General features: G+C 59.0%; 1 protein-coding gene across 1 annotated transcript; it reads right to left on the bottom strand.

The window, feature by feature from the left end:
• Positions 1-228: 228 nt before the first annotated feature.
• Positions 229-22,723, bottom strand: LOC111141405 (glucocorticoid modulatory element binding protein 2). Its single transcript, XM_022493930.1, is given in 10 exon segments — positions 229-2,735; positions 2,737-3,068; positions 4,026-4,148; positions 4,410-4,547; positions 4,810-4,881; positions 5,267-5,424; positions 7,614-7,717; positions 12,017-12,144; positions 12,669-12,766; positions 21,251-22,723. Coding segments are annotated over 10 exon segments (1,611 nt in total). The 5' UTR covers positions 21,382-22,723; the 3' UTR covers positions 229-2,408.
• Between the last annotated feature and the right edge of the window lie 697 nt (positions 22,724-23,420).

The following is a 23,420-nucleotide window of genomic DNA, read 5'->3' as shown; positions in this document are numbered from 1 at the left end:
AGTCTAGGGCATCATCATACCCCCCTTGACTCCCGGAACGCTGCTGGGGGGGGTGTGAGGAAGTCCGCCTGGTGCTGATGAGCAAACAGCTCTGGCCTGAGGGACAGAGGATGGGCTTTGGGGCGCTGACCCCTCAGAGCAGGCGGCGGGGTGTGAGTGCCGTGTGCAGGACACAGCCCCACATGAGCCTGCCCCCTCCACTGGCTTTTATCAAAAGACTCAGACACATTATGAAAAATGTTTTACTGTAAATCAAAGTACCAAGCAGATCCTTGCAAAACAACATACAAAGTAGAACCCAGATGCTTCCCTCCCCAGGCTGCCCCGATCCGGTGCCTGGCACCCAGAGAAAAACCCAATCCAGTCCTGCTCCCCAGAAGCCACCCGTGGTCCCACCCTGAGGCGCCTGGAAAGGGGGGGCGGCAGGGACAGAGCTCCAGGAACCCTTCCCTGCTCAGGGCCCCTCCAGGCACAGGTGTCTGCCCCCAGCCCGGGTGGGAGGAGGGAGGGGCTGCCCTCATCGTTACTTCAGAAGCTGTGGCTTCTGCTTCTATGGCCCTGAGGCGCACCTCCCTCCCACACCCCTGCGGTCTGAGGGCAGGGCAGCAGCTTCAAAGGGGGGGCTTCAAAGGGGGCCGCAACCACGGCCAAGACCCAGTTTTATCGGCCACGTGATTTCTCCTATGGTCTGAGCTGGTGCAGACGGACAGGCCAGGCCAGGCCAGGCGGGGCCCACCCCGGGGGTCGCGGGGCCCACCCCGGGGGGTCGCGGGCCCAACAGCATCAGGACTCCATGAGGTTGAGGACATACACCAGCAAGTAAACATCATGCTGAAACCAGCTGACCCATGACAACAGCAAACAAGTAGGCAACAGAAAGAAAACAGAAAAAGACCACCTCAGTGGCTTGACTTGGGGGGGCAAGGCCCGCTCCGGTAGGTTTGGGGCACCTGAGGGATGGAAGGACGCACAGAGCCCAGTTCCCTTCAAAGCACAGTGGGGTGGCAGCTTGTCCTCGGAGCCCCCTCCCCTTCTCCCCGAGAAGGGTGTTCAGCAGGCAACAGAACTGGCAGGTCTAAGGGGACCTGCCTCTCAAGGGCTCAGACGGGCCTTGGGGCCCTGCTGGAGAAGGCCCCAGGCCTTCAGGGGAACCTTGCCCACTCTCCCTCCTGCATACAAAATCACACCTGCCGATGGCCCACAAATGGCCCTGCCAGTGAGCATCCCAGCCCCCACCACGACTGGTCCTGGCGCAGGCGCATATGAAGGCCCCAGGCAGCAGCGTGAGCCAGCAGGTGCATCTCCACCTCCAGGCGGGGGCTGTGGGGACTTGGGGGGGGGCGCGCTAAGGCTGTCATGGTGGCCCATCAACAGGCTGAGCACAGGAGTCACGAGCCCCCCCGGGGGGGGGGGCAGAAGCACCCTTGGCCCAGGCCATCGTCCTCAGTTCCTGTCTGGTTCTGTCCACACTCCCAACCCTTGGGGCCGAAGCCCCAGGGGCACACGTACCATCACTCTCCCTGGACGGCCTGCTGGTGCCACTTGCTCACGGCTGGAGCAGCGGGAACCACCAGCACACACAGTCCCCCGTGGGCCATCCCAACAGCTGCTTGTGGAAAGCACCCTGGAACCCAGAGCGAATTCTGGGAGCCAGGCACCCAGCATTGCTTGGGCTGAAAAGGCTATAAATCTGCCTCTTCCTAGAAGCCTACGAAACAATTCACTTAAAAACACCCCCAGTGCTTGTGCGACAGCCCCCGGGTGGGCCCCTCGAGCCCTTGCCGGGGTGGAGGGAGGTGGGCAGACGGCAAACCCTGCTGCTGGGGCTCTGTGGCCCCCTGCTCAGGCGGGTGCCAGGGGGGTTCCCTCCAACCCACCCGGGTGCCCAGGAACCCCAGCCCAGCACCGAGGCCTGTTCAGAGACAGGAGGACAGGGTGCCAGGCCACACTAAACCTACAGAAAACTGTGGGAAGAAACCAAATCCATAGGATCCATGGGTTTCCACACTTGGGGACGGTTCCCAAGACACGTGTTAGTGATACCCCTCCCCCAGCTGGCTCAGGCCCCCGAGAGGCCCCTTGCACCACGGGGTCTGTGCCCCGCTCCCCGGCTCTGCCTCCTCGTCTACCTGGCTCCCGATCAGGCCCAACGTCTAGACAGCGTCAATAAGCAACGGATGGAAAAATGTATTTCCTAAGAAAGAAGGGGGAGGAAGTGCGAGAGCGAGGCTGGCCACACAGGTCTGTCGTTCGCGATCCCTTTTCCTCCTCGTCTGTTTTGGTGTTTCCTCTCTTTGGTTCAGCCCCACGTCACCCGCGGGGTGCCAGGGCCACGCTCCTGCCCGGCCACGGCCTGAGGAGAGGCGGCCGACCCTGTGCCCCTGAGGGGCCTCGCCTTCCAACAGTGTCTACTTGTGCTCATGGCCCTCTGCCATGGCGGCCACCTCGATGGTGGCCGTATGCTCCTCGGGTCCCGAGGCGGCCACGGCGCTCTCGACGGCCCCCGTGGGCACTGTCACGATGGTGCTGCCCCCAGGTGACACCTGGGCCACGTTCTGCAGGGTGGGGCCCAGGCCCGGCAAGGTGAGCAGCTGCAGGGGGCTCACCACCTTGACCACGGTGCTGCCGTCCTGCATGGCGGCCGTGCTCAAGACCGTGAGGCTCGATGCGTCCGGGTGGATCTCCACCGCGCCGGGGAAGGCGGTGCCCGACGAGGCCAGCACCGTGTACCCCCCCCAGCAGTGGAGAGGCGGGGGAGCTGGCAGGAGCGGCCTGGGGGGGCGCCTTGCCCAGCACAGGGGAGGGCAGCGCAGACACCACTTTGCCGAGTGGCACGCCAGCCAGCTGGGACACGGGCACGCCGGGGCTGAGGGCGATCTGGGCAGACTGACTGAGCACCTGTGAGGCAACGGCCGCCGGCCCGGATGTGGCCCGAGCCAGCCGGGGCCGCTTTGTGGGGGGCGGCAGGGACACGGGGGTCAGCGTCATGAGCACGTTGCTGAGGTGCTGGGACTTGTGCTTGAGCTCCTTGGCCCGACGGCGGTGCTCGTCACACTGCTGCTCCAGGGCTGCGGGAGACAGGCAGCGGTCACCATGGGGACCGGGGGGTGCAGAGGTTTCCGCAGGGATGGGGGGGCAGAGATCACTGCGGGGACGGGGGTGGGCAGAGGTCTCCACAGGGACCGAGGGAGACAGAGGTCACCACGGGGACTGGGGGGGCAGAGGTCTCTGCAGGGACGGGGGGCAGAAGTCACTGAGGGGACCGAGGGAGGCAGAGTTCACCGCAGGGGCCAGGGGTTAGATGCAGGGACGGAGGCAGGGGGCAGAGCATCACTGCGGGAATGAGGGGGACGAGGAGGGAGGACAGCATCACTGCAGGGACAGGGTGACGGGGGGGGGGCACCAAGTACCAGTGCGGACCCGAGGAGGGGACAGAGAGCATCAGACCACACACCCCCTGACACAGGGCCTGTGCTGACCGGGCACTGATGTTCTGTCCCTGTGCCACCCCGTCTCCCACAGGGATACTGTCTGAGGGCCTGTGGGGACCGCCCCTCCGAGGAAGCAGAAATGCCGTCTCCCAGGTGGCCTCCTAGCTGCCAAGCAAGAGGACGGACCTTCCCCATTCCTACTTTCCGCTCCTCCTCACCTCCGCAGGGCAAGTGTGGTCGTGATACGCTGAGATAAAAGGGAGGGAGGACCCACACACACAGGGGCCGGCTGCACACGGCCCAGCGCGTCCAGATGCCGAGGGGCCACCCGGAGAGAAAAGGGGACCGTGGGAGCCATGCTGGCTGCTGGTCCCCTCTCCCACTTTTCTCCTGCACACAGCGGCCGGGGCGGTGCCACACGCAGGCCCCACGTCACGGTTTCCCTGCTTCCCTGCGTGACAGCGCAGAGCTCCCCTGGCCCTCCCCGAGTCCAGACTCTGCCCCAGTGCTCCCTCAGGGCAGCTGTCCCACGGGGCTGCGAGCAGGGACGGCCGAGTGGGTGCGCAGCCACAGGCAGGCCCCGCCCCAACGCACCTGCCAGGTCCCGGGCGTACTGCTCCCGCGAGCGGTCCATCTGGCACTTGTGGCTCGCCAGCACCTTCTTCACCAGGTCCAGCAGGCCGAAGCTCTGCACGATGTTGTTCAGCAGGACGGCATCTTAAAGGGGCAAGCGCACACTGAGAACGGGCTCCCCCGGACACACGGCCAGAGCCTGGGACGCATGTGGCCCCTGCGCGGCCCTCTCCGGCCACCTCTGCTCAGCCACGGCACAGCTGGGTCCTGCGCCTACAACTCGGTTTCATCCCAGGGGTGCGGCAGGGCGGGACAGAGCACCCCAGCACCCCTGCCCCTGCCCAGAGCAGGAGGGAGCCCGGCGGGTGGTGCCCACCGATGCCAGAAAGACGCTGAGCCCCTCACCTCGGAGCTGTAGGGGGGGGTCCTGGACCCGCTGCTGCAGGCCTTTCATGGTCTCCATCAGTTCCTGGTGGAACTCTTGTATGACTTCGTCCAGCAGACCCGCGTCCTTGAGCCCTCGCCAGAAGGAGAACGTGTCATCTGGGGGGGGCGGAGAGGCTCAGCGAGCAGGAAGAACCCACAGAGCAGGCGCGGCGGGCTTCCTGCCACAGGCAGGGGCAGAGGGCTGCTGGGGGCCCGGGGTCCAGCGCACATAGGTCCAAACGGGGGCCAGGCACAGCTCCACCCTCTGCACTGGCATTTCCTCCAGGAGGCCCCTCGGGCCCGCCCGCACCCCTCCCAGGGCCGCCCAGCACATCCCCCACCGCCCGCCCACAAGGAGCCCACTCAGAAGGACCTGTACCTCCAATGGCCGTGGTCCAGTCACTGGGATCCTCACAGGTCTCTATGGTGATGGTAGCGGGAGACCCATTCACTGCAACCCAGACACGGCCACCGTGAGCCTCTACAGCTAGCAAGCAACCCTCCCGACCCAACACCCACTCTCGAGCTCTGAACCTCAACTCTGCACCACCTTCCGCAAGGCCCACAAACACGGGTGCCAGCGCAACCAAAGGATGTCCTTGCTTCTGCGGAGCATCCGCTCTTAGACTTAATCACAGACGTCTTCAAACACACACAGAGGAGAAAGAACTGCGTCTCCGTGGCCCCACTGCCAGCTCGACAATCCCCAACATCACGCTCCTCTCGCGGCATTTACAAGCTCCCCAGCGCGTGGTGGATGCAAATGGCCACCCGGCCAGGCTCCCTCAGCGAGGAAGGAGGCGGCCGCGCCGGAGCGGAGGCCGGGCCGCACATACCGTCAGCCGTGGCGGGAGTGAGCGGAATGTACTCGGCGGAGGTGGGGCTGCTCAGGGACACACGGGCGCCCGAGAGGTCGATCTTGGTGCTGCGGCAGGTGTTGGAGCAGACCTTGTCGTGCTGGTAGAAGTCCAGCTCCCCAGAGTCCATGATCTTCCTGTGGCAAAGGAGACCCGAGACGGAGAACACATCCAGGCACTGGTGGGCACGGCCGGTGCCCGGGGTGCTTTGCTCCCCTCCCATCACCCCACTCTAGTGTCCTCAGATCCTGCTAACAAGGGAGAGGCTGGCCTGGGGGCAGGTCCCAGGACAGGCAGTGGCTGCAGAGTGGCTACCACCGGGCGGGAGGTGGGCACCACGGAGGCTGCAGATGGGCCTCTCCGATGACCCCAGCCAGCGCTCTGTGCCAGCGAGGGCCAGGACGCAGACTTCCTGCTGGCAGCATAAGCAGGAAGTCTGTGAGGACCAGAACCGCAGTGGCTGGCGCCCAGAAGGAGAGACGAAGGTCCTGGTGGGCAGTCATCCCAGAGATGCTGGTCATGGGCACTCACGCCTCCGGGATATTCTGCCGCCGGCTGGCCCTGGGGAGCGGGCCCATGGCTAACAGGAGTGCTGAGGACACCCCCACACACTGACTGTGAGGCAGAGGGGGACAGAAAACCCTCCCGGAGCAGCTGGGCCCTCTGTGTGCAGGGGAAAAGCAGGACGGTGCTGGCTTCTTGCTCTGCACCCCGTTCTCTGCTCTCGCAGGAGGGCACAGGACGTCCTCCGCCCGCTGGGGACAGGCTTCCCAGGGAGGCCCTTCACTAAGGCCCCTCTGGAGGGCCTGGCTTTATGTCTGGACGTGTCAACTCACCCCCCTCCACACGTGGCCTCCATGTCGCGGGGCCTCTGCACAGTGTGCCTGCGCCAGCCTCGGGGCGCACTGCGGACCCATGGTGCCCCTCCCCCGCAGTGCTCGTCCAAGGAAACGGCCTGTGGCCTTCTCACAGCTAGGCCACCAAGACCCTTTCCAGAAAGCGAGGGGCCCACCTCATGGGTGGGGCTGAGAGAGGAGCCCTGAGCCCTGCACGAGGGAGCACAGGGCCGACCTCAGGGCGCCAAGCGGCAGGCACGCTCCAGGAGCGCAGGTTTAGCAGGCCGGCTGGGTGTCTGGCTGGGGCGTCCACCCATGCCACCCCACACCGTGCTTCACAGGGACAGTGTCACCAAGGCCCACAAATGTTCCCCGGCAGCAAACCCACACCCAAGGACAGCGCAGAGCTACTTTTCCTGGGAATAAGCACATGGAGGACAAAGGAGAGCCCCCACTTCAGCAGCAAAGTGACCCAGTCTCGCCACGCCAGACACCGTCACAGACGGCAGCCCTCTCTGCCCTGGCATGCAGGAGGGGCCGTGCAGCGAGCCCTGGATGCCAGAGAGAGGTGCCCCTGCCTCATCGGAGGGGGGTGAGCTCTCACCACAAAAGCAGGAACGTGAAAACACGAAGATCAGGAATCGATGTCCTCCATCTTCTCAGAAGGGGCATCACCACTTGTTTCACAGGTGATGGGAAAAGGGGCAGAAGGCCATTGGGGACAGGTCACACACATAGGGAGGCCAGCAGAGCGGACACTGGCCTTGACACCGGCCCATGCAAATGAGAGGCAGGCCCCTTGGGACGCTGGCACAACCATCGGAGACTGAGGCACAAACCCCGATCAACTCTCTTCTGGGATTTGATGTCTGTGAAGGAGCTGGGAGCCAGCCCAGACCTTCCTACAAATTCCCGATTAATCTCAAAGGGAAAAGGAGGTCTGTGAGGAGCAAGGGGACACCGCACTTGGAGCATACCACCACCGACAGCCAGAGACGGGGCGCCGACCCAGCACCCGCTGGCAGCACAACCGGGAGCGTCAGGGACCAGGACTAGACCCTCTGCAAACCCACCCGCCTGAGAGAAGGCCCAGGAGATGGAGGTGCGGCCACTGGACACAGGCATGGTCTGGACGGGACCATCACCAGGCAGACAGGCTGTGCCAGAGAGGGACAGGTGGCCAGACGGACACACACTGCAGGTTCAAGACCTGAGCCCGTGCCCACGCACTCCGGGGTTCGGCGGCTGCAGCGGGAGGCGTGGGAGCACTCTCTCCAACACGGGGATGCACAGGGAGGCCGAGCGAGGGCCTCCAAGGCCAGCCCATCTGACAGGGCCACGGCCAGCAGGGCTGTGAGCGGGAGCCGTCCCAAGCACCATCGGCACTTGTGTCTAGGACGGGCCTCATCTTAGAAACTCAAAAGCAAACAGAAGGATGCCCGGTGCGGCCCCCAGACACGCGCGGGTGCTAGCCGCGCGCCAACACCCACCTGAGCATGATTCCGTTCATGCGGATGGCCCTCTTCCAGTCCTTCAGGGTGGACTTGCCGGCCAGGTGCACAAACTCCTTCGGGCTGATCACGTGCTCATCATACTGTGGAGGGAAGCACCGCAGAATTGGGGCGGGACGGCCCGTGACCCCCCTCTCTTGCCTGACCGCTGGCCAGAGCCCGGCCAGTGAGGGGGTGTGGGGCGGCCGGCAGCTGCGGACTGGCGCTTGGTCTGACAACTCGGGCCCGACCAGCTGCATCGTCAAGGAAGGAAAAGAATAATTCACGTAACACAAGCCATGGCCGCTGTGCCCCAGGGCTGGCTTCCGGCTGCCGGCAGTCTGCGGCCTGTACCGCCCCTGAACCCAGGGAGGGAGCTCAGAGACAGAGATGGTGCCCTGAGCTGGGGGAGCGGAGGGGACCACACCGCCATGAAAGGCAGGCTCACTCCTTCCAGATACGACTCAACAAACCCACTGCCACAAGACTTACTCCGCTAGTAATACACGTGCATGACGTCACAACAGCACGAGACCGCGTGCGGGCTAAGCGGTGACCCAACCCCTTCACCCCACCCTGCCGACACCCTCACAGCACACATCTCGGGCACCAATGCACACTTATCTGTTTCAATGTCAGGGCTTGGGGCCGGTTTCCCCCCGTGTTGGAGCTCAGATGGCCCGAGAAGCTAAAATACCCTATTCCGTTGTGTTAAGTAATTACTGGAACTGAAGAATCAAAATGAAACTGTATTTCCTTAGGGAACAAGCAGGCAGGAGAGAGAGGCACCTCCCCGGGGCCCCGCTGGCTGGGCTCAGGTCCAGCCGGGGTCCTCCGGCACAGCCTGCCAGGGAGCACAGAGCGCCGGGTCCTCAGATCTCCAGCAGACCCAGGTCACTGCCTGGGCAAGCAGCCTGGGGATACCCGCTGATGCGAGTCCTTTTCCTAAGGTCCTGAGCACCCACACACTCTCTCACTGAGTCTGGGAAGCCTCTCGACCCCTCGTCTAGCCGATCAGGGAAACAGGCTGTGAGCCCAAGCAGCGGGGGCAGAGCACCTATCTGGCCGCTGCCAGACACCCCCACTCCACCAGACAGGACACTGTCCCTGCCCCTCCTCCAAGGCATGACATCATCCCCCCTTCCCCTAGGTGTGACATCCTCTCTCCCCCACCCCCTGTAACACCGTTGGGGCCGCGGTCCCTCCACCCCAGCTACACGCAAGGGATCCATCGCTCCCGCGCCTCACGCTTCACTCCACTGTCCTGTCTACACATGCTGCCACTCCTTTCCTGCCGCTGTCTGGGCCAACCACCGCTCATCGAGTTCCAGAGTTTTCTTAGTAGTTGGCACGTCCCACTCCCTTCTCAGGCTGGGTGCTGTGCCTACCTGGGCTGTCGGGGGTCCGGGGCTACGTGACCCCACAGCCGGGGGCCACAGGTTTTACCTGGCTAGGAGTCTTCCTAAGACGTGTTGTCAGAGCTGTGGGCTCACCCCTATGTTTCCACTTCCTGGACACCTGCACACCTCCTGGACCTAAAAACTCCCATCCGGGGGCGCCTGGGTGGCTCAGTGGGCTAAGCCTCTGCCTTCGGCTCAGGTCATGATCTCAGGGTCCTGGGATTGAGCCCCATATCGGGCTCTCTGCTCAGTGGGGAGCCTGCTTCCTCCTCCCTCTCTCTCTGCCTGCCTCTCTGCCTACTTGTCATCTCTCTCTCTCCATCAAATAAATAAGATCTTTAAAAAAACAAAAAACTCCCATCCAGAATCACTTTCCTTCTGCCTGAAACGCACTTCTTCCCCAAATGCCCTTCAGGGAGGACTTGCTCGTGGCCAATGCAGTTTTGTCTGAAATGTCCGCACGCCCCCTAGATTGGAAAGAGGGCTTCACTGCGTGCAGTCCTTTCTCTCAGCCCAGGACCCCACTCCTTCGTCCTCCGGCCGCTACGGCACTTTCAGGAACCCCGCCACCGGTGGGACCCCTGCTCCTGAGGACCTGTCTGCTCTCAGCCCCGCGAGGCCTTCTCGGCCTCTTGCTGTGTGGTTCCGTTATGACGCCGTCTGCGGTAAACCTCCTTTTGTTTCTCACCCTTAATTTGCTATTATTTTGAACTTGCAGAATGAGTGGAAGACTAGCACAAAGTCCCAGGCTGCCCAGCTGCCTGCCTGGGGCCCTTCTCCCTGCCTCCCTGCCGACTGCTCCACACGAGAGGACTCAGGCCCTGTCTTCCGCACCCGCGGTCCATTTCCTGAGGGCAAGGCTCTGCCACACAAGCACCACTCTCGAGAGCAGGAATCAGCCCTGACGTGTGCTGTCCCTCAAGAGGCAACAGGCAGCGCTGCTCAGTGGCCCAGTAATAGCCTCTGTGGCAACCTGACTCCAAGCCAGGCCCCAGCCCAGACAGCGCAGCACACCTGCTCCCTGAACAGTCCACCCTTGTCTCCCTGACCTTGAAACTTCTGAAGCACGCAAGTGAATGTCTTGTTGACTGTCCCCTGCATCTTCTCAGGACAAGAGTCAGGCTATGCCTTTCTGGCAGGAATGCCACAGATTTCCCGCCCATTTGATCAGGAGACCCATGACGGAGGTCTGTCCTGACGCTCATGTCATCACCTGGTTAGGGGCCACCTGCCCGGCTCCCCCTCCAGAGTGCTTTCCCTCTCCATGAGCACCATGTGGGACAGGCACAGAGCCTGCTCCCAAGCAGCTCTCAGCGGCCAGTCCTGGAGTCCAGGCCCCCTCAGCCCTGCACGTCTGCTAGCCGGCATGCCAACAAGAGAGCTTTATTTCTTGATGCGAACGCCACGGAACACACAGCAGTACACACAGCCCCGTGGCCTCTGACTTCACCTGAGTCGTAACCCAGACTCCGGGCAATGATCGCAGTGTCAAACTGCCCCGGGCGGCGCCGGCCCTTCGGGCTGCCTCCCACGGCTGCTTGACATGGGGCCGGTCCCTCTCCTCATTCGGTCTGGGATTTGCTGCGTGTCTTGAACTGTGCACGGTCACCTTCTCTCCATTATGAACATCCTCCGATCCTTCTTCTCTTCTTCCAGAGCTCAACTGATGTATCAGCCTTTCTCGAGCCTCTCTGCCCTCTTCATTTCTGCGGGTTGTGTTCTGGATAACGTTACTTCTACCTTCCGGTTCACAAACTATCTCCTCGACTGGGTCTGATCTGCGATAAAACCTATCCCTTAAGGGTTCTATTTTAATTCTATTTTTCGCTCCTAGTTTGTTTTCCTAAATATATTTATGTTTTTTTCATGTCAGCCCTCTCTTATTTCTTGAGATAAACTGAACATAACGATTTTATATTCCCTCTCAAAATCCCAAGGCCCGAAGCACTGTGAGTCCTGTGCTATCTGTGGTCTCTGGGCCGTCCTCTCCCATGTTCAGTGCTTCTGCTTCCTTTACAATGAGCTGCTTCTCCCTTGAAACTGTCTGCCAACATCACTCAAAACCTGTGATGAAGAGGAGTTCCTCCAAAAAGGACATGTGCGCCGGTCAGATTCCTGGGGGAACTGCCAGCCAGGAGCCGCCTACAACCAGAACCGACCGTACAGCTCCCCCACGGGTCGTCCTCCAAAGGGTCCCCCATCCCTCAGTGCTCAGATGGGCGGCAGCAGGCTCCCTGTCCACGGGGACAGAGTGGGGCTGGGCCCCCTTGTTAGTGGTCTGCCCTGACGCTGAGGGGACAGACCTCTACAAGTAAGAGCACCCCAGGGGACAACCCCTGCCCTCAAGCACACAGCTCAGGAAGCCCTGGGCTGCACCTCTGGCCTCCAGCCCTGCAGGGCTGAGCAAGCCGGGGGCAGGCAAAGGCTCTGCAGGCTGCACGTGCTGCCTGGTCTCCCCCACAGCCCACCTCTACTCGGACCGTCAGCTTGACTGTTTCAACCATTTTTGCTGGCTTGCGGAGGCTTCCAGAAAGTGTTTTAGGAAAGTATCTTCACCAGCATTCTTGGCTACTTTCCCACAGAGTGAGTCTGGGTACTTAATCTACCTTGGCAGAAAAGAGAGCACCTCTCCCATTCACCTGACTCCTGGCTACTCAGTGAGTCTTTCCAAAGCACACCCCTCATTCAGTCCACCACAACAAGCAGCTCCCAGCTTGCTGACTGTGGCTGCCCCTGGCACGATCAGGGTTACTCCCCCAGCCCCTCCCCATGGCCGCGTTCCAGAAACAAGGAACTGGTACCTCCTGAGCCTTCCCCTGGGCCTCAGCAACAACCCTGTCCGTCCCGGAAGACCCACCCCTTTCTCCTCTCTTCTCCCAAGCACATGCGACCCCCGCGTCCGCACCCCCACCCCCGGCTGGCCTCCAGGTTGCCGTGCCACGAGGGCCCCCCTCCCCCGCAGCGGGCACACATGTCTGGGCTGTGCCCGAGCTGGAGCCCCACCTGAACACACTTGACGTTGATACCCGGGCACACAAACTTCCTCCAGATCAGGTTGGCTCTGCTGTCTCCGCAGGTAATGGGGTACACGATTTCAGCCTCCAGACTCTCCTCCTCTTCAGCCACCTTCACTTCTCACAAGGTGTGGGGACAGGAAAAGGGTAAAAACAAAACCAGTTACAACCTTCCCAAGATACTCTCTGCCAAAGCGCAAAAAAACAGCCACCAACCAGAAACTGGAAACCAAGACCCAAGAAGGACTAAGACAGGGCAGGGGCACTGCTCATCAGTCCCAGGTTAGAGGCTCAGGTAAGACCCCAAAGATCAATTTTAGGAGAGTAGAATGACCATAACCACATTAAATGGGGGTTCAACAGAAGAACCACTTAAGGAAACAGAATCAAGCTTTACTTGAAATGATTCTAGAGAAGCTTGCTCTTACTAACGTGAGGGGTCCTGAGGCCGTGAGCCACAGTCACACCCTGATGGTCTAACCACCAATGGAGCTTCCGCCCCGCCACGGGGAGAGGCTGAGCTGCCCCCGAAGACTCCAGCCAGGCCCCACCTGGGAGGACCCTGGGGCATGAGCCCATGGGTGGCCCCTCCTTGCCTGGAAGACCATCCTGCAGGAGCACGGAGTGGGCAGGCTCCCTACCTAACACGGCCTCCTTGAGCTGCGAGGAGGCTGTGAACGCAGCCGCCGCGGCCGCTGCAGCGTTCTCTGTCTCCATGCTGTCCTCCGCCAGCTCGCCCCTGGGAGGGAGGGAGGGAGGGAAGGAGACGTCAGCTCACACAGCATGCCGGGCACACCCGAGTGCTGGTGCGCCCCCTCTCCCGATGCAGCCCACAGTTCCAGCAGTGGCTGTGCAGGTCAGGGACCTTGCGGGGACAGTCACTGCACTGCTGCTCCCAGCAGGCGTTTCCCTGAGTATCTCCAGTGCCCATGGCCCCTGACATGTGCGGCCAGCAGGACACGTTTGTGCAAACAGTGACACCTATGTGGGAACTTTAAATCTCCTCTTTTCTTTACGATATGACTTATTATTTGAGAGAGAGAGAGAGAGAAAGGGGACACACATACAAACACGGCGGAGGGGCAGAGAGAGAAGCAGGTTCCTCACTGAGCAGGGAGCCCGATGTGGGACTTGATCCCAGGACCCGGAGATCATGACCTGAGCTGAAGGCAGACACTTCACTGACTGAGGCCCCAGGCACCCCCTCCTTCTTTATTTATTTTTTAAAGATTTTATTTATTTATTTGACAGAAATCACGAGCAGGCAGAGAGGCAGGCAGAGAGAGAGGGGGAAGCAGGCTTCCTGCCGAGGAGAGAGCCCAATGTGGGGCTCGATCCCAGGACCCTGAGATCACGACCTGAGCCAAAGGCAGAGGCTCAACCCACTAAGCCACCCAGGCGCCCCTCCTTCTTTAATGAAGTCTTTTTAAATTCTGGGGTACCTGGGTGGCTCAGTCAGCAAAGCCTCTGACTCAATTTCAGCTCAGGTCATGATCTCAGGGTGGGAGATCGAGCCCCGTGTCAGGCTCTGCACAGAGCGTGGAGCCTGCATGGGGTTCTCTCCTTCCCTGTCCCTCTCCCCATCCTGCTCACTTGCTTGCATGTGCTCTAAAACTTAAAAAATTTAAAAAAATATATAAAGTTTCTTATTTCTATTATAATGATCTCATACTTTTGATAAAACTATCAGAAAATATAAAATGATAGAAAGTGGAAAAAAATCACCCACGGCCTAACCTCCCATCAAAATAAATTACATATATAAGTCAAATGTAAACGTAAAAACTAAACCAGAAAAAATGTTAAAAGGAGGGAAAAAGAAAACAAATTTAATGGTTTCAAGGTGGTGAAAAGTTTTCTTAAATAAAACAAAACATAGGGCCCCGGGCAGCTCAGTCAAGTTCTACTCTTGGTCTCAGCGCAGGTTGTGATCTCGGGGTCATAGGATCGAGCCCGGTGTCGGGTCCAGGCTTGCCAGGGAGCCCACTTGAAGACCCCTCTCCCTCTCCCTCAGCCCCTCTCCCGCACCGGCCTGTGCATGAGGGCGGCCCTCTCTCTCAAAAAATAACACAAAATCCAGAAATAAAAGAGATGACAAATTTCCCTTAAAAAAATAAAAATAAGGGGACGCCTGGGTGGCTCAGTTGGTTAAGCAGCTGCCTTCGGCTCGGGTCATGATCCCAGCGTCCTGGGATCGAGTCCCGCATCAGGCTCCTTGCTCATCGGGGAACCTGCTTCTCCCTCTGCCTCTGCCTGCCGTTCTGTCTGCGTGTGTTTGCTCTCTCCCTCTCTCTCTCTCTCTGACAAATAAATAAATAAAATCTTTAAAAAAAAAATAAATAAATAAATAAAAATAAGGCTCGCCGCTCCTCCCCGTTTGAGAGACAGTCGCATCTTCTGAGGCAGTGCCTGTCCTGTCCCCGAGACACGACCGTGAGGGTCGGAGTCAACGCATTTGGCGGTACTGGATGCCTGGTCACCAGCACGGACTGTAGCTCCAGCAAAGTGAATATTGTCGCCACCAGTGACCTTTCGTTGACCTCGACCACATGGTCTGCGTGCTCTAGTGGGCTCCACTCACAGCAAATTCCGTGGCACAGGAAGGGCCGAATGGGAAACCTGTCGTCAGTGGAAAGTCTGCTCCTTCTTCTAGGAGCGAGATCCCACGAACATCGGATGGGGTGATGCCACTGCTGAGAATGTTCTGGAGTCCCTGGCGTCTCCCCCACTACGGAGAAAGCCAGGGCTTGCTTGAAGGTGGGGCCAAGAAGGTCATCATTTCTGACCCCCCACCTCCACCCCGTTGAAGCCCCCGTGTTTGGGATGGGCACGAACCGTGAGAAATACAACGGCTCCCTCAAGACTGCCAGCAAAGCCTCCTGCACCACCAAACACGTGCCCCTCTGCTCAAGGTCACACACGACGCAACTTGAGCACCACGGAGGGACTCGTGGCCACAGTGCATGCCGTCACTGCCCCTCTGGGAAGCTGTGGTGCTATGGCCGAGCAGCTGCTGGAACGTCATCTCTGCTTTTCCTGGCGCCAGCAAGGCTATAGCCAAGGTCATCCCCGAGCTAGCTGAATGGGAAGCTCACTGGCACGGCCTTCCGTGTCCCCACCGCCAAGGTGTCCGCCGTGGATCTGACCAGCCGCCCGAAGAAAGCTGCCAAACACGATGACGTCAAGAAGGTGGTGAAGCAGGCACGGGAGAGCCCCCTCGAGGGCACCCTGGGCTCCACAGAGGACCAGCTTGGCTCCTGCGGCTCTAACAGGGACGTCCACTCTCCCACCTCCAATGCCAGGGTCGGCACTGCTCTCAGTGACCACTGTCATGCTCCGTTCCTGGTCTGACAGTCGGTTTGACCACAGCTACCGAGTAGTGGACGTGATGGTCCACATGGCCTCTGAGGAGTAAAAGCCCCTGGGCCACCAGCGCCAGCAAGAGGAAGAGAGAGGCCCTCAGCTCTGGGGGTCCTTGCCCCACTCAGCCTCCCGGGCACCGAGACTCTCCCGACCTCCAAACAGTTCCTATCCCAGACTCCCTGAGGAAGGGGAGGGGCTTGGGGAGCCCGACCTCGTCATGTACCATCAATAAAGTATACCGTAGCCAGACAAAGACGAAGAAAATAAGAAAATAAAAATAAGAACTACCCGTATGGGGAGGAACCCCATAAACAATTACTTTAAGAAAGAAAACTGGGGGAAAGGTGTACGGCACAAGGAAGACAGCTTATTTCTACTGTTACCTAAGGAGCCCTGAGATCGACAGGACAGCCCTAAGGAAAACAGACCAAAACCTAGGGCAGAGACAGGACCCACACCCAGCACACTCGAGCTGGAGACATCTCTGGGCCTGGCAGGCAGGGGGCAGAAATGCCAGACAGTGTGCACCACTCTGACCTGGACACACACTTGTAGGGACTAACCCAACAGATGACGTATCCCCACACCGGTAAAGCCCCGTGGGAGAAGCAGGTCTGAGGCCTGGATGGGACGCCGCAGGTGTACCCCCTCCTGGCCACTGAGGGCCACGCAGGCACGTCCCTGTGGGAAGAGGTTTGGTCACACACAAAGGCACAGTCAGGAATGGCTTATGGGCAGCCGTTCACTCACCCAGCAAACCATCCCAGGCACGGCTCCTCTCGTGGTCTCTGTCTGCACCCAGGGCCTGGCCAGGCCTCTCAGAGCAGGCCAGGTCTGAGGCTCTTCACACCCAAATCCTCCCATCTCTCCTTCCTCCAACAGGGTCAGACCTCTCACCCGCGCCCTCCTTCCCTCCTGCACATCTAATGCCACCTGCTCCCTGGAGAGCCGGAACTGACACGGACTCAGTGCGGCCCAAGAGCAACACACCTCCACTGGGGCCCCTCCCCCGCGCCACAGACAGTGCCGGGCAAGGCCCACTCTCCAAGTCTCCGAGGCCTTAGTCCACCTCCAGCCGGGTCAGAAGTGAGAGCTGACAAGAAACGCAAACCTGGAGTCTGGTCTTTGGGCCCCACTGGGAGCGACTCCTCCATGAAGAAGAATCAAGTGAGAGCATCAGCTCTCCAGAGAGGGCACACACGCAAAGGGCAAGTGTCTTTCCCAGCCAGACCTGGGAGTGGAAAGGACGATGATGAAACAGGGAGCGTGCCCCTTCACACAGGAGAACCAGGCCGATCCTAAGAACAGTGAGTCAGGAGTGGGACACAGGGAGGCGCCAACCCAAGACAGCCACAACCACGGCCCCACCAAGGGGTGTGTGCACATATGCAGCAAGCCCTCCGTGGGGACCACCCTGGGGAAACCCAGCCGTGACCCCACTGCGACCGAAGGGTCATCCAGGAAGGCAGACACAGGGGACAGACCGCCTGTGCCTGTGTGCCTGCCCAGCGCTCTGTCTCTGCCCTAGGTCTTGGTCTGTTTTCCTGTCTCGCTGCTTTCAGCAGAAATCAGTTAATTGCCTTTGAAAAATGTCCACTTTACTTAAAGCAAGTGCTGGTAGGAGCTGTTGGCTACCTACAAAACGCTTTCTTCTTCCCAGCCTTGGCCACGCGTGCCCATCGCCATGGCAAAGCCATGATGGGAGGCAGGCTCAGCAGACTTTCTCAAATGAGGAATCTCCCAAGCTCTCCCCCAACTCCCAGCCAGAACACAAATCAGCACCCAGGGGCGCCTGGTGGCTCCGTGGGTGAAGCCTCTGCCTCTGGCTCGGGGCATGATCTCAGAGTCCTGCGATCGAGCCCCACATCGGGCTCTCTGCTCAGCGGGGAGCTTGCTTCTCCCCCTCTCTCTGCCTGCCTCTGCCTACTTGTGACCTCGGTCTGTCAAATAAATAAATAATTAAAAAAAAAAAAAGAAAGAAAGAAAGAAATCAGCACCCACAAAGCAGTGAACCGGCTTTTTTGACACACGCTTTTTTTAAACAAACAGCAAGAGCGACTCTCAGCTTCCAACTAATAGAGTAGTAGGTAAAACTTCTCACAGAACAAGAAGAGAAGTAACTTTAGGCTCTTTAAGATAAAGCTGGCTCCGCTGAAGGCGTGGGGCCCTCCTTCCAGGGAGACGGCACAGGGAGCCTCTCCTTCCCTCTGTTAGCAGCCGGCCCGGTGGCCAGCCGGCAGCCGTGCTTTGCTGCCCTGGCTCCCGGCTACGGGATGCGGCTCCCATGCCTGCTGCTAGAACCCTCCACCATGAAGCCAGCCAGGAAGCAGTCCTAAGCAAAGAGTTTCAGCCACCCCAGCTGGTGAGGACACACCAGGTCACCCAGCTGCGCCCAGCAGCACAGGCCTACGCTAGAACCACGGCCTGGCCGGCCAGCCTGGCCCCACAAAGCGCCAAATTCACAGTGTAGTAGCCCCCTGAGCCTGGGGCCGCTGTGCAGCAAACCCAACGAAGACACCGTCCCACGAGTGGGCTGCTGTCACAAAATCCTGGGAGAAAGCAGCTAAGCAGAAAGAGATGGTAAGCGGGGGTAGGCGGAAGACAGGAGTGGCTGCCGCAGCCTTGGAAAAAGGACCGTGCACCATACGGCGGAGGAAAAACTGGGAAAATGTGAGCCACAGTCACAAAGAGGAAAAGCCCTGAGGGACTTGAGTGCGAAGCTCCTAAGGAAAGTCTCAGGGAGAGCAGAAAGCGACAGCCAGCTTCCTGGAGTGCAGACAACGGTGTGTGAAAAAGGGAGACAGTCATCTTGCGGATGCAGAATTTAACGGAACGTGGGGGTCCAGCTGCTTCACATCTCCAATTTCCCACCTGGCAACAGATTTCAAAGTAAGAAATGGCCTCAGGATAAAGACCAAGTCAAGGACCGGCTAGATGGTCCTCTGTTCAAACTGCAGGCTTTCGGGCCAGGCCTAGCCAAAGGGCTCCTGAGAATCGTCGGGCACTGCCCACGGCACCCTCCCCAAGCAAGAGCGGGACCCGCCTCAAGGAACCCACGATGAACGCGAACAGAGTAGGAGAAGGGCTGAAACATGTCAGTGTGGAAAAGTGGAGATCACGGAGCACCAGGAAACCAAACCCGAACAAAACGCAGCCCTCACAGTGGGATCCGTCTCATCCGCGGGGCTGCAAGGGAGCGTGTGGCGGTTCTGGGGGGCGGGAAACACCGCTCTGTGTGCACAGCACTGAACAACAACAAGGCTGAGAGAAGACAGACTCGTGCGTGTTCGCACGCGAACAGGGCGCCTGGGAGGGACGCTGCAGAGCGCCAGCTGCGGCCGTCTCCGGGTGGCAGTAACACAACCTGCTTTAATTTTTGCTCATCAGTATTTCCCCAGTTTCTGCCACGTATTTTGTTATAATAAATTGTTACTTCCGGGCACCTGGGTGGCTCAGTTGGTTAAGCAACTGCCTTGAGCTCAGGTCATGATCCTGGAGTCCCGGGATCGAGTCCCACATCGGGCTCCCAGCTCCACAGGGAGTCTGCTTCTCCCGCTGACCTTCTCCTCGTTCACACTCTCTCTCACTGTCTCTCAAAAAATAAAATGTTTTAAAATAATAATAATAATAAATTGTCATTTTCAATTTTTAAGAGCCTGTTGTAAACTTCACAGTCACATGGCAAATACAGGTGAGAAGACACGCTCCACACCCAGAGGCTTGGGCATCAGCTGCCTCTGGAAGCAAGGGTGAGGGACAACCAGGGGAGGACACGGCTGAGGCCGGGAAAGCCCATCCCTGACACCGTGCCAACCTCGCCTGGCACAACACCCTGGGAGGAGAAAGGGGCCTCCCGCGCCCCCAAGTATGGGGCAGGCCCTGCCCTGAGAGGGGAGGAGAGGGGCACGGAGAGAACCCAAATGACCTGGACAATGGGACCCCTCCCGCCCCCAGCCCAGCCCCCTGAACACTGACAGCAGACAGTGGCCCTCCAGGACAGGGTGGAAGCATGAACTGGGTTGAACTGTGTTGCCCCAAATTCATCTGGTGAGGCCCCGACCGCAACGGGACTCCCCAGTGTGGAGAGAGGGCCTTCAGGAGGTAATTCAGGTTAAATGAGGTCATCAGGACTGCGACCTTATGAGAAGGGCAAGAGAGAGGGACCTCTCTGCCCACCAGGTGAGGGCACGGTGAGGCTGGTCCCAGACTTCCCGGCCGCCAGCTCCGAGAGCAGGTCAGTGTCTTTGCCGTCAGCCGTCCCGTCTGGGGTACTCTGGTGCGGCAGCGGAGCTGATGAAGACACACGCTGTTGGAGGGTCCCACAGCCCGAGGACACCACCCCAGACACGCTTGCGCTGGCTGCTCCGAATCCTGTCAGCCCACGGCAGCAGGCACCACTCAGAGGACGCCAGTGTGGAACTGGACACACCCAAGAGTCCCTCCCCGCCCTGCGGGGGGTGGGTACCGCGAGGCTGGTGTGACCGGGACGGGAGCGGGCCAGCCAGAACGGCTGCTGGGGGCTCCTCACAGCGTCCAGGGCGCCATCGGGAGTGCCAGCTCTAGAGCCGGGAGTTAGTCACAGTCGGTCCCAAACCCGGAGGGGGGCTCGGGCACTGCCCACTGGCGGGGATGGGAGGCTCTGGCGTCGTCCCCTGGGAACCCAGGGGCTCGGCAGGAGCCGCGCCCTCCTCCGTCCTGTCCTGCGGGCGGGACAGCACGGCTGCAGAGGAAGCGAGGCAGGAAGCATCTCCAGGCCCGAGGAGGAGCGCAGCAGCCGCAAGGGACCCGTGCGGAGGAATGAAAACCCAAGCGACCCCTAGGCCAGCAGTGCAGACCGGAGCTGAGCTCGGGGCTGATCTAGTGCCTCCCGCTCAGAAGTTCTATCAGACGGGAAAAGGCAAAAGCTCACCCCCACTGCAGGGACGTGCAGAGGTCAGTGTGAACGTGCCACACACAGCAAAGACGAGAGCGGCAGGAAGACTGCCCTCCCACCTCCCGCCTAAATCATAGGAAGCACGAGGGGACGCCAGCGCCCTGCCCAGGGTGACCTGCTCCTTTATGTCAGCCATTCTGCCCCTACGCGGTGGCAGTTCCATCAGGTCCCATGTGGACTTTTTTGCCACCCAATATTCTTTTTTTTATTTTTAAAAATTTTTTGAGAGCGGGGGGGGGGGAGGGGGGAGAATCTCGACACCCAGTGTGAGCCCAATGCGGGGCTCGACGTCCCCACCCTGAGATCAGGGCCTGAGCTGAAGTCAGGAGTCGAACCCTCACGTAGCTGAGCCTCCCAGGCAGCCTTGCTGACTGACGGCCTACATGCACGTTTATTACAAGAGACGAGGGAGAAACAGCTCCCAGCTTCACTTTGAAAAACAGTCCTACTGTCCATCTCATTGAAAGAGAAATCACGTATTTTCAGAAACGAGGACCGCGGGACCACACTGACGGGGAGAAGAGACACAGCATGCGCCTTCTCTCTGCTCCCTGGCCGACGTGACATTTCTATTGCTCCTTCACACTCTCTACAGACACGGACACTCGAGTCCAGTTTAGAACATTCAAGGAAAATGGGTGCCTGGGGGGCTCAGTTAGTGAAGCGTCGGCCTCTGTCTCGGGTCATGATCCTGGAGTCCCCGGATGGAGCCCCACATCGGGCTCCCTGCTCCATGGGCCATCTGCTTCTCCCTCTGCCCCTCCCCCTGCCCGTGCATTTTCTCTCAAATAAATAATCTTAAAAAAAAAAAAAAAGGCACACTCAAGGAAAAGAAACTCCTAACGCCCGCCCCCCCCAGTCCTTACACGATGCCAGGACCTCCACCAGAGCCCGAGTGGCCCTCCCAGGACAGAGGCCCCGTCTCACCCGTGGGGAGCCAGGTTGGTCGTCACCAGCACAGTCTTCACCTCCTCCACGCTGCTCCCGTCCACTGCGCTGTCCGGCGTTGTGACCACCACCACCTCCTCCATGTGGACACTCACATCCGGGGTTGCCATGGCTCAGCTGAAGAAGACACTGGAACCAGGACTGTCACTCCGCCAGGGTCCCAAGTGCTACAGGAAATCACAAGGCAGGGCACAGGGTCTCAGGTGGTCTCAGACTGTGCACAACAGAGCTCCGAGCACCTGTGCCTGGAAGATCCAGCCTTCAGTCCAAGCCTGCTGCTTTTTGAAAACAACAAGAGAAGGACTATTCCAGCGCTGGTTCTGGTGAACTTGAAATAATCACAGTCCCCCCATCTTTGCCTTTGTAAGAGCTAAAACCCCTGAACAGAACACACGGGGCTGCTGCACAGGGGCCTGAAAACTCAGTGGTCACACAGCAGGGGACAGGACAGGAGACCAGGATCCAAACGGACTCCTCTGCAGGTAGGTCCCCTGGTCTCACTTCAGGAATTCTGCATTCCAGAACTGTGCGCAGTAAGCATCTGGGGACAAGTCCAGGCTCTGGTTTACAGAAACGGAAGGGAAACCCACACATGACGAAAGAGGGGGAAAGGCCCTGCTTTTGTTATTACTTTTTTTTTTTTTTTTTAACTGGCTCTGCCTTCTAGCAAGCTCTGGTCCCTGCTAAAACCCTGTGATGGTAGTGGCCCAGCTGTCACCAAAAACTGAGGGACTAGAGGCATATAGTGGGACTGGGGGTCCCACTGCTTTCCGTGCTAACACTCGCCCAAGGGAGACCCAATGCGGGGGTGTCACAGCACAGAGGACACACCAAAGCCACAGGTTTATAAACAGAGGATGGGGACCCTGGGCCCAGAGAGTATGTGGGAGACTGTGCAGAGGAAGGAGGTATGGAAGGGGTGCCTGGGTCACCCCACAACCATCTGTGTGGGGGTCTGACCCTAAACGGCAAACCAAAGGTTTGGAGAACTAACCCTACAGGACGGTTTCAAAGAGCACCGCGGCGGCTCTAGAGATGGAGCTCATGTCAGGACCGTGCCCACAGGAGGAGCTCAAAGCTTCAGCCTGAACCTAACCCGGCTGCCTTCCCGCTCCAACAGAAATGTCTACATTCTGAGATTTAAAGAAGACCCAGAGCCTCACAACACAATACTCAAAGCATCCAGAAGACAATCCAAAATCTTTAGACATAAAAAGCAGGAAAGTCTGGCTAGTTCTCAAGAGAAAAAATTATCAAGAAAAGCCCACTCTGAAATGAATCGTCAGAGACCTGAAAGCAGCTGGTGTACCAGGCTTCAGGGAGGAAGACAGATACTCTTGAAACAAGTGGAGAGAGAAAATGTCTCAACACAGGGACAAGACTTATAGCCAAACGGAGATCTGAGAATGAAACAGAAAAAGTTAGTGCGCCTGGGCAGCTCAGCGGGTTAAGCCTCTGCCTTCGGCTCAGGTCGTGATCTCAGGGTCCTGGGATCGAGCCCTGCATCGGGCTCTCTGCTTGGGAGGGAGCCTGCTTCCCCCTCTCTCTCTCTGCCTACTTGTGATCTCTGTCTCTGTCAAATAAATAAATACAATCTTAAATAAAGAAAAAGAAAAAGTTGTAACAGAAATAAAAAACTCTCTGGATGGGCTCCCTATCCGAATGGAGATGGGAGAAGGTGGCGGTATAGTAAGGAAATGAACGGTCAGCACAAATTATCCACGCCGAACAACAGAAAAACGGGTCAAAACCAAAATGAACAGAGCTTAGGGAATGTAGAAAAATGTAAAAATTGGACATTGTATCACTTGAGTCCCGGAAGCAAAGAAGTGTGAAGCTGACAACATTTTTTTTTAAGAAATCATAGCTGACCGCTTTCCAAATTTAGTGAAAGGTTAAAACTTACAGACCCAAGAAGTGCAGCAAACCTCAGACAGAACAACCTTGAAAACCCCATGCCCAGATCATGACCAAACCGCTGAAAACCAGAGACAAAAGGAAAAGCATTTTGAAAGCAGCCAGCCAAACGGAACCAACCACGGGCTGGAGAACCCCCTCCATAGGACCCAGAGCCATGGCCAGACAGCGGCGGGCCGGAGGGCAGGGACAGCAGGTTCGTGCTGAAGGGGGAGAGCTGCCTGCCCAGCAT

Source organism: Enhydra lutris, unplaced genomic scaffold, assembly GCF_002288905.1.
Source record: "Enhydra lutris kenyoni isolate GAN:26980312 unplaced genomic scaffold, ASM228890v2 scaffoldscaffold6, whole genome shotgun sequence".
Lineage (NCBI taxonomy): Eukaryota > Metazoa > Chordata > Mammalia > Carnivora > Mustelidae > Enhydra > Enhydra lutris.
Note: the sequence above shows the minus strand (reverse complement) of the source record. Positions and strands in the feature narration are given on the sequence as shown.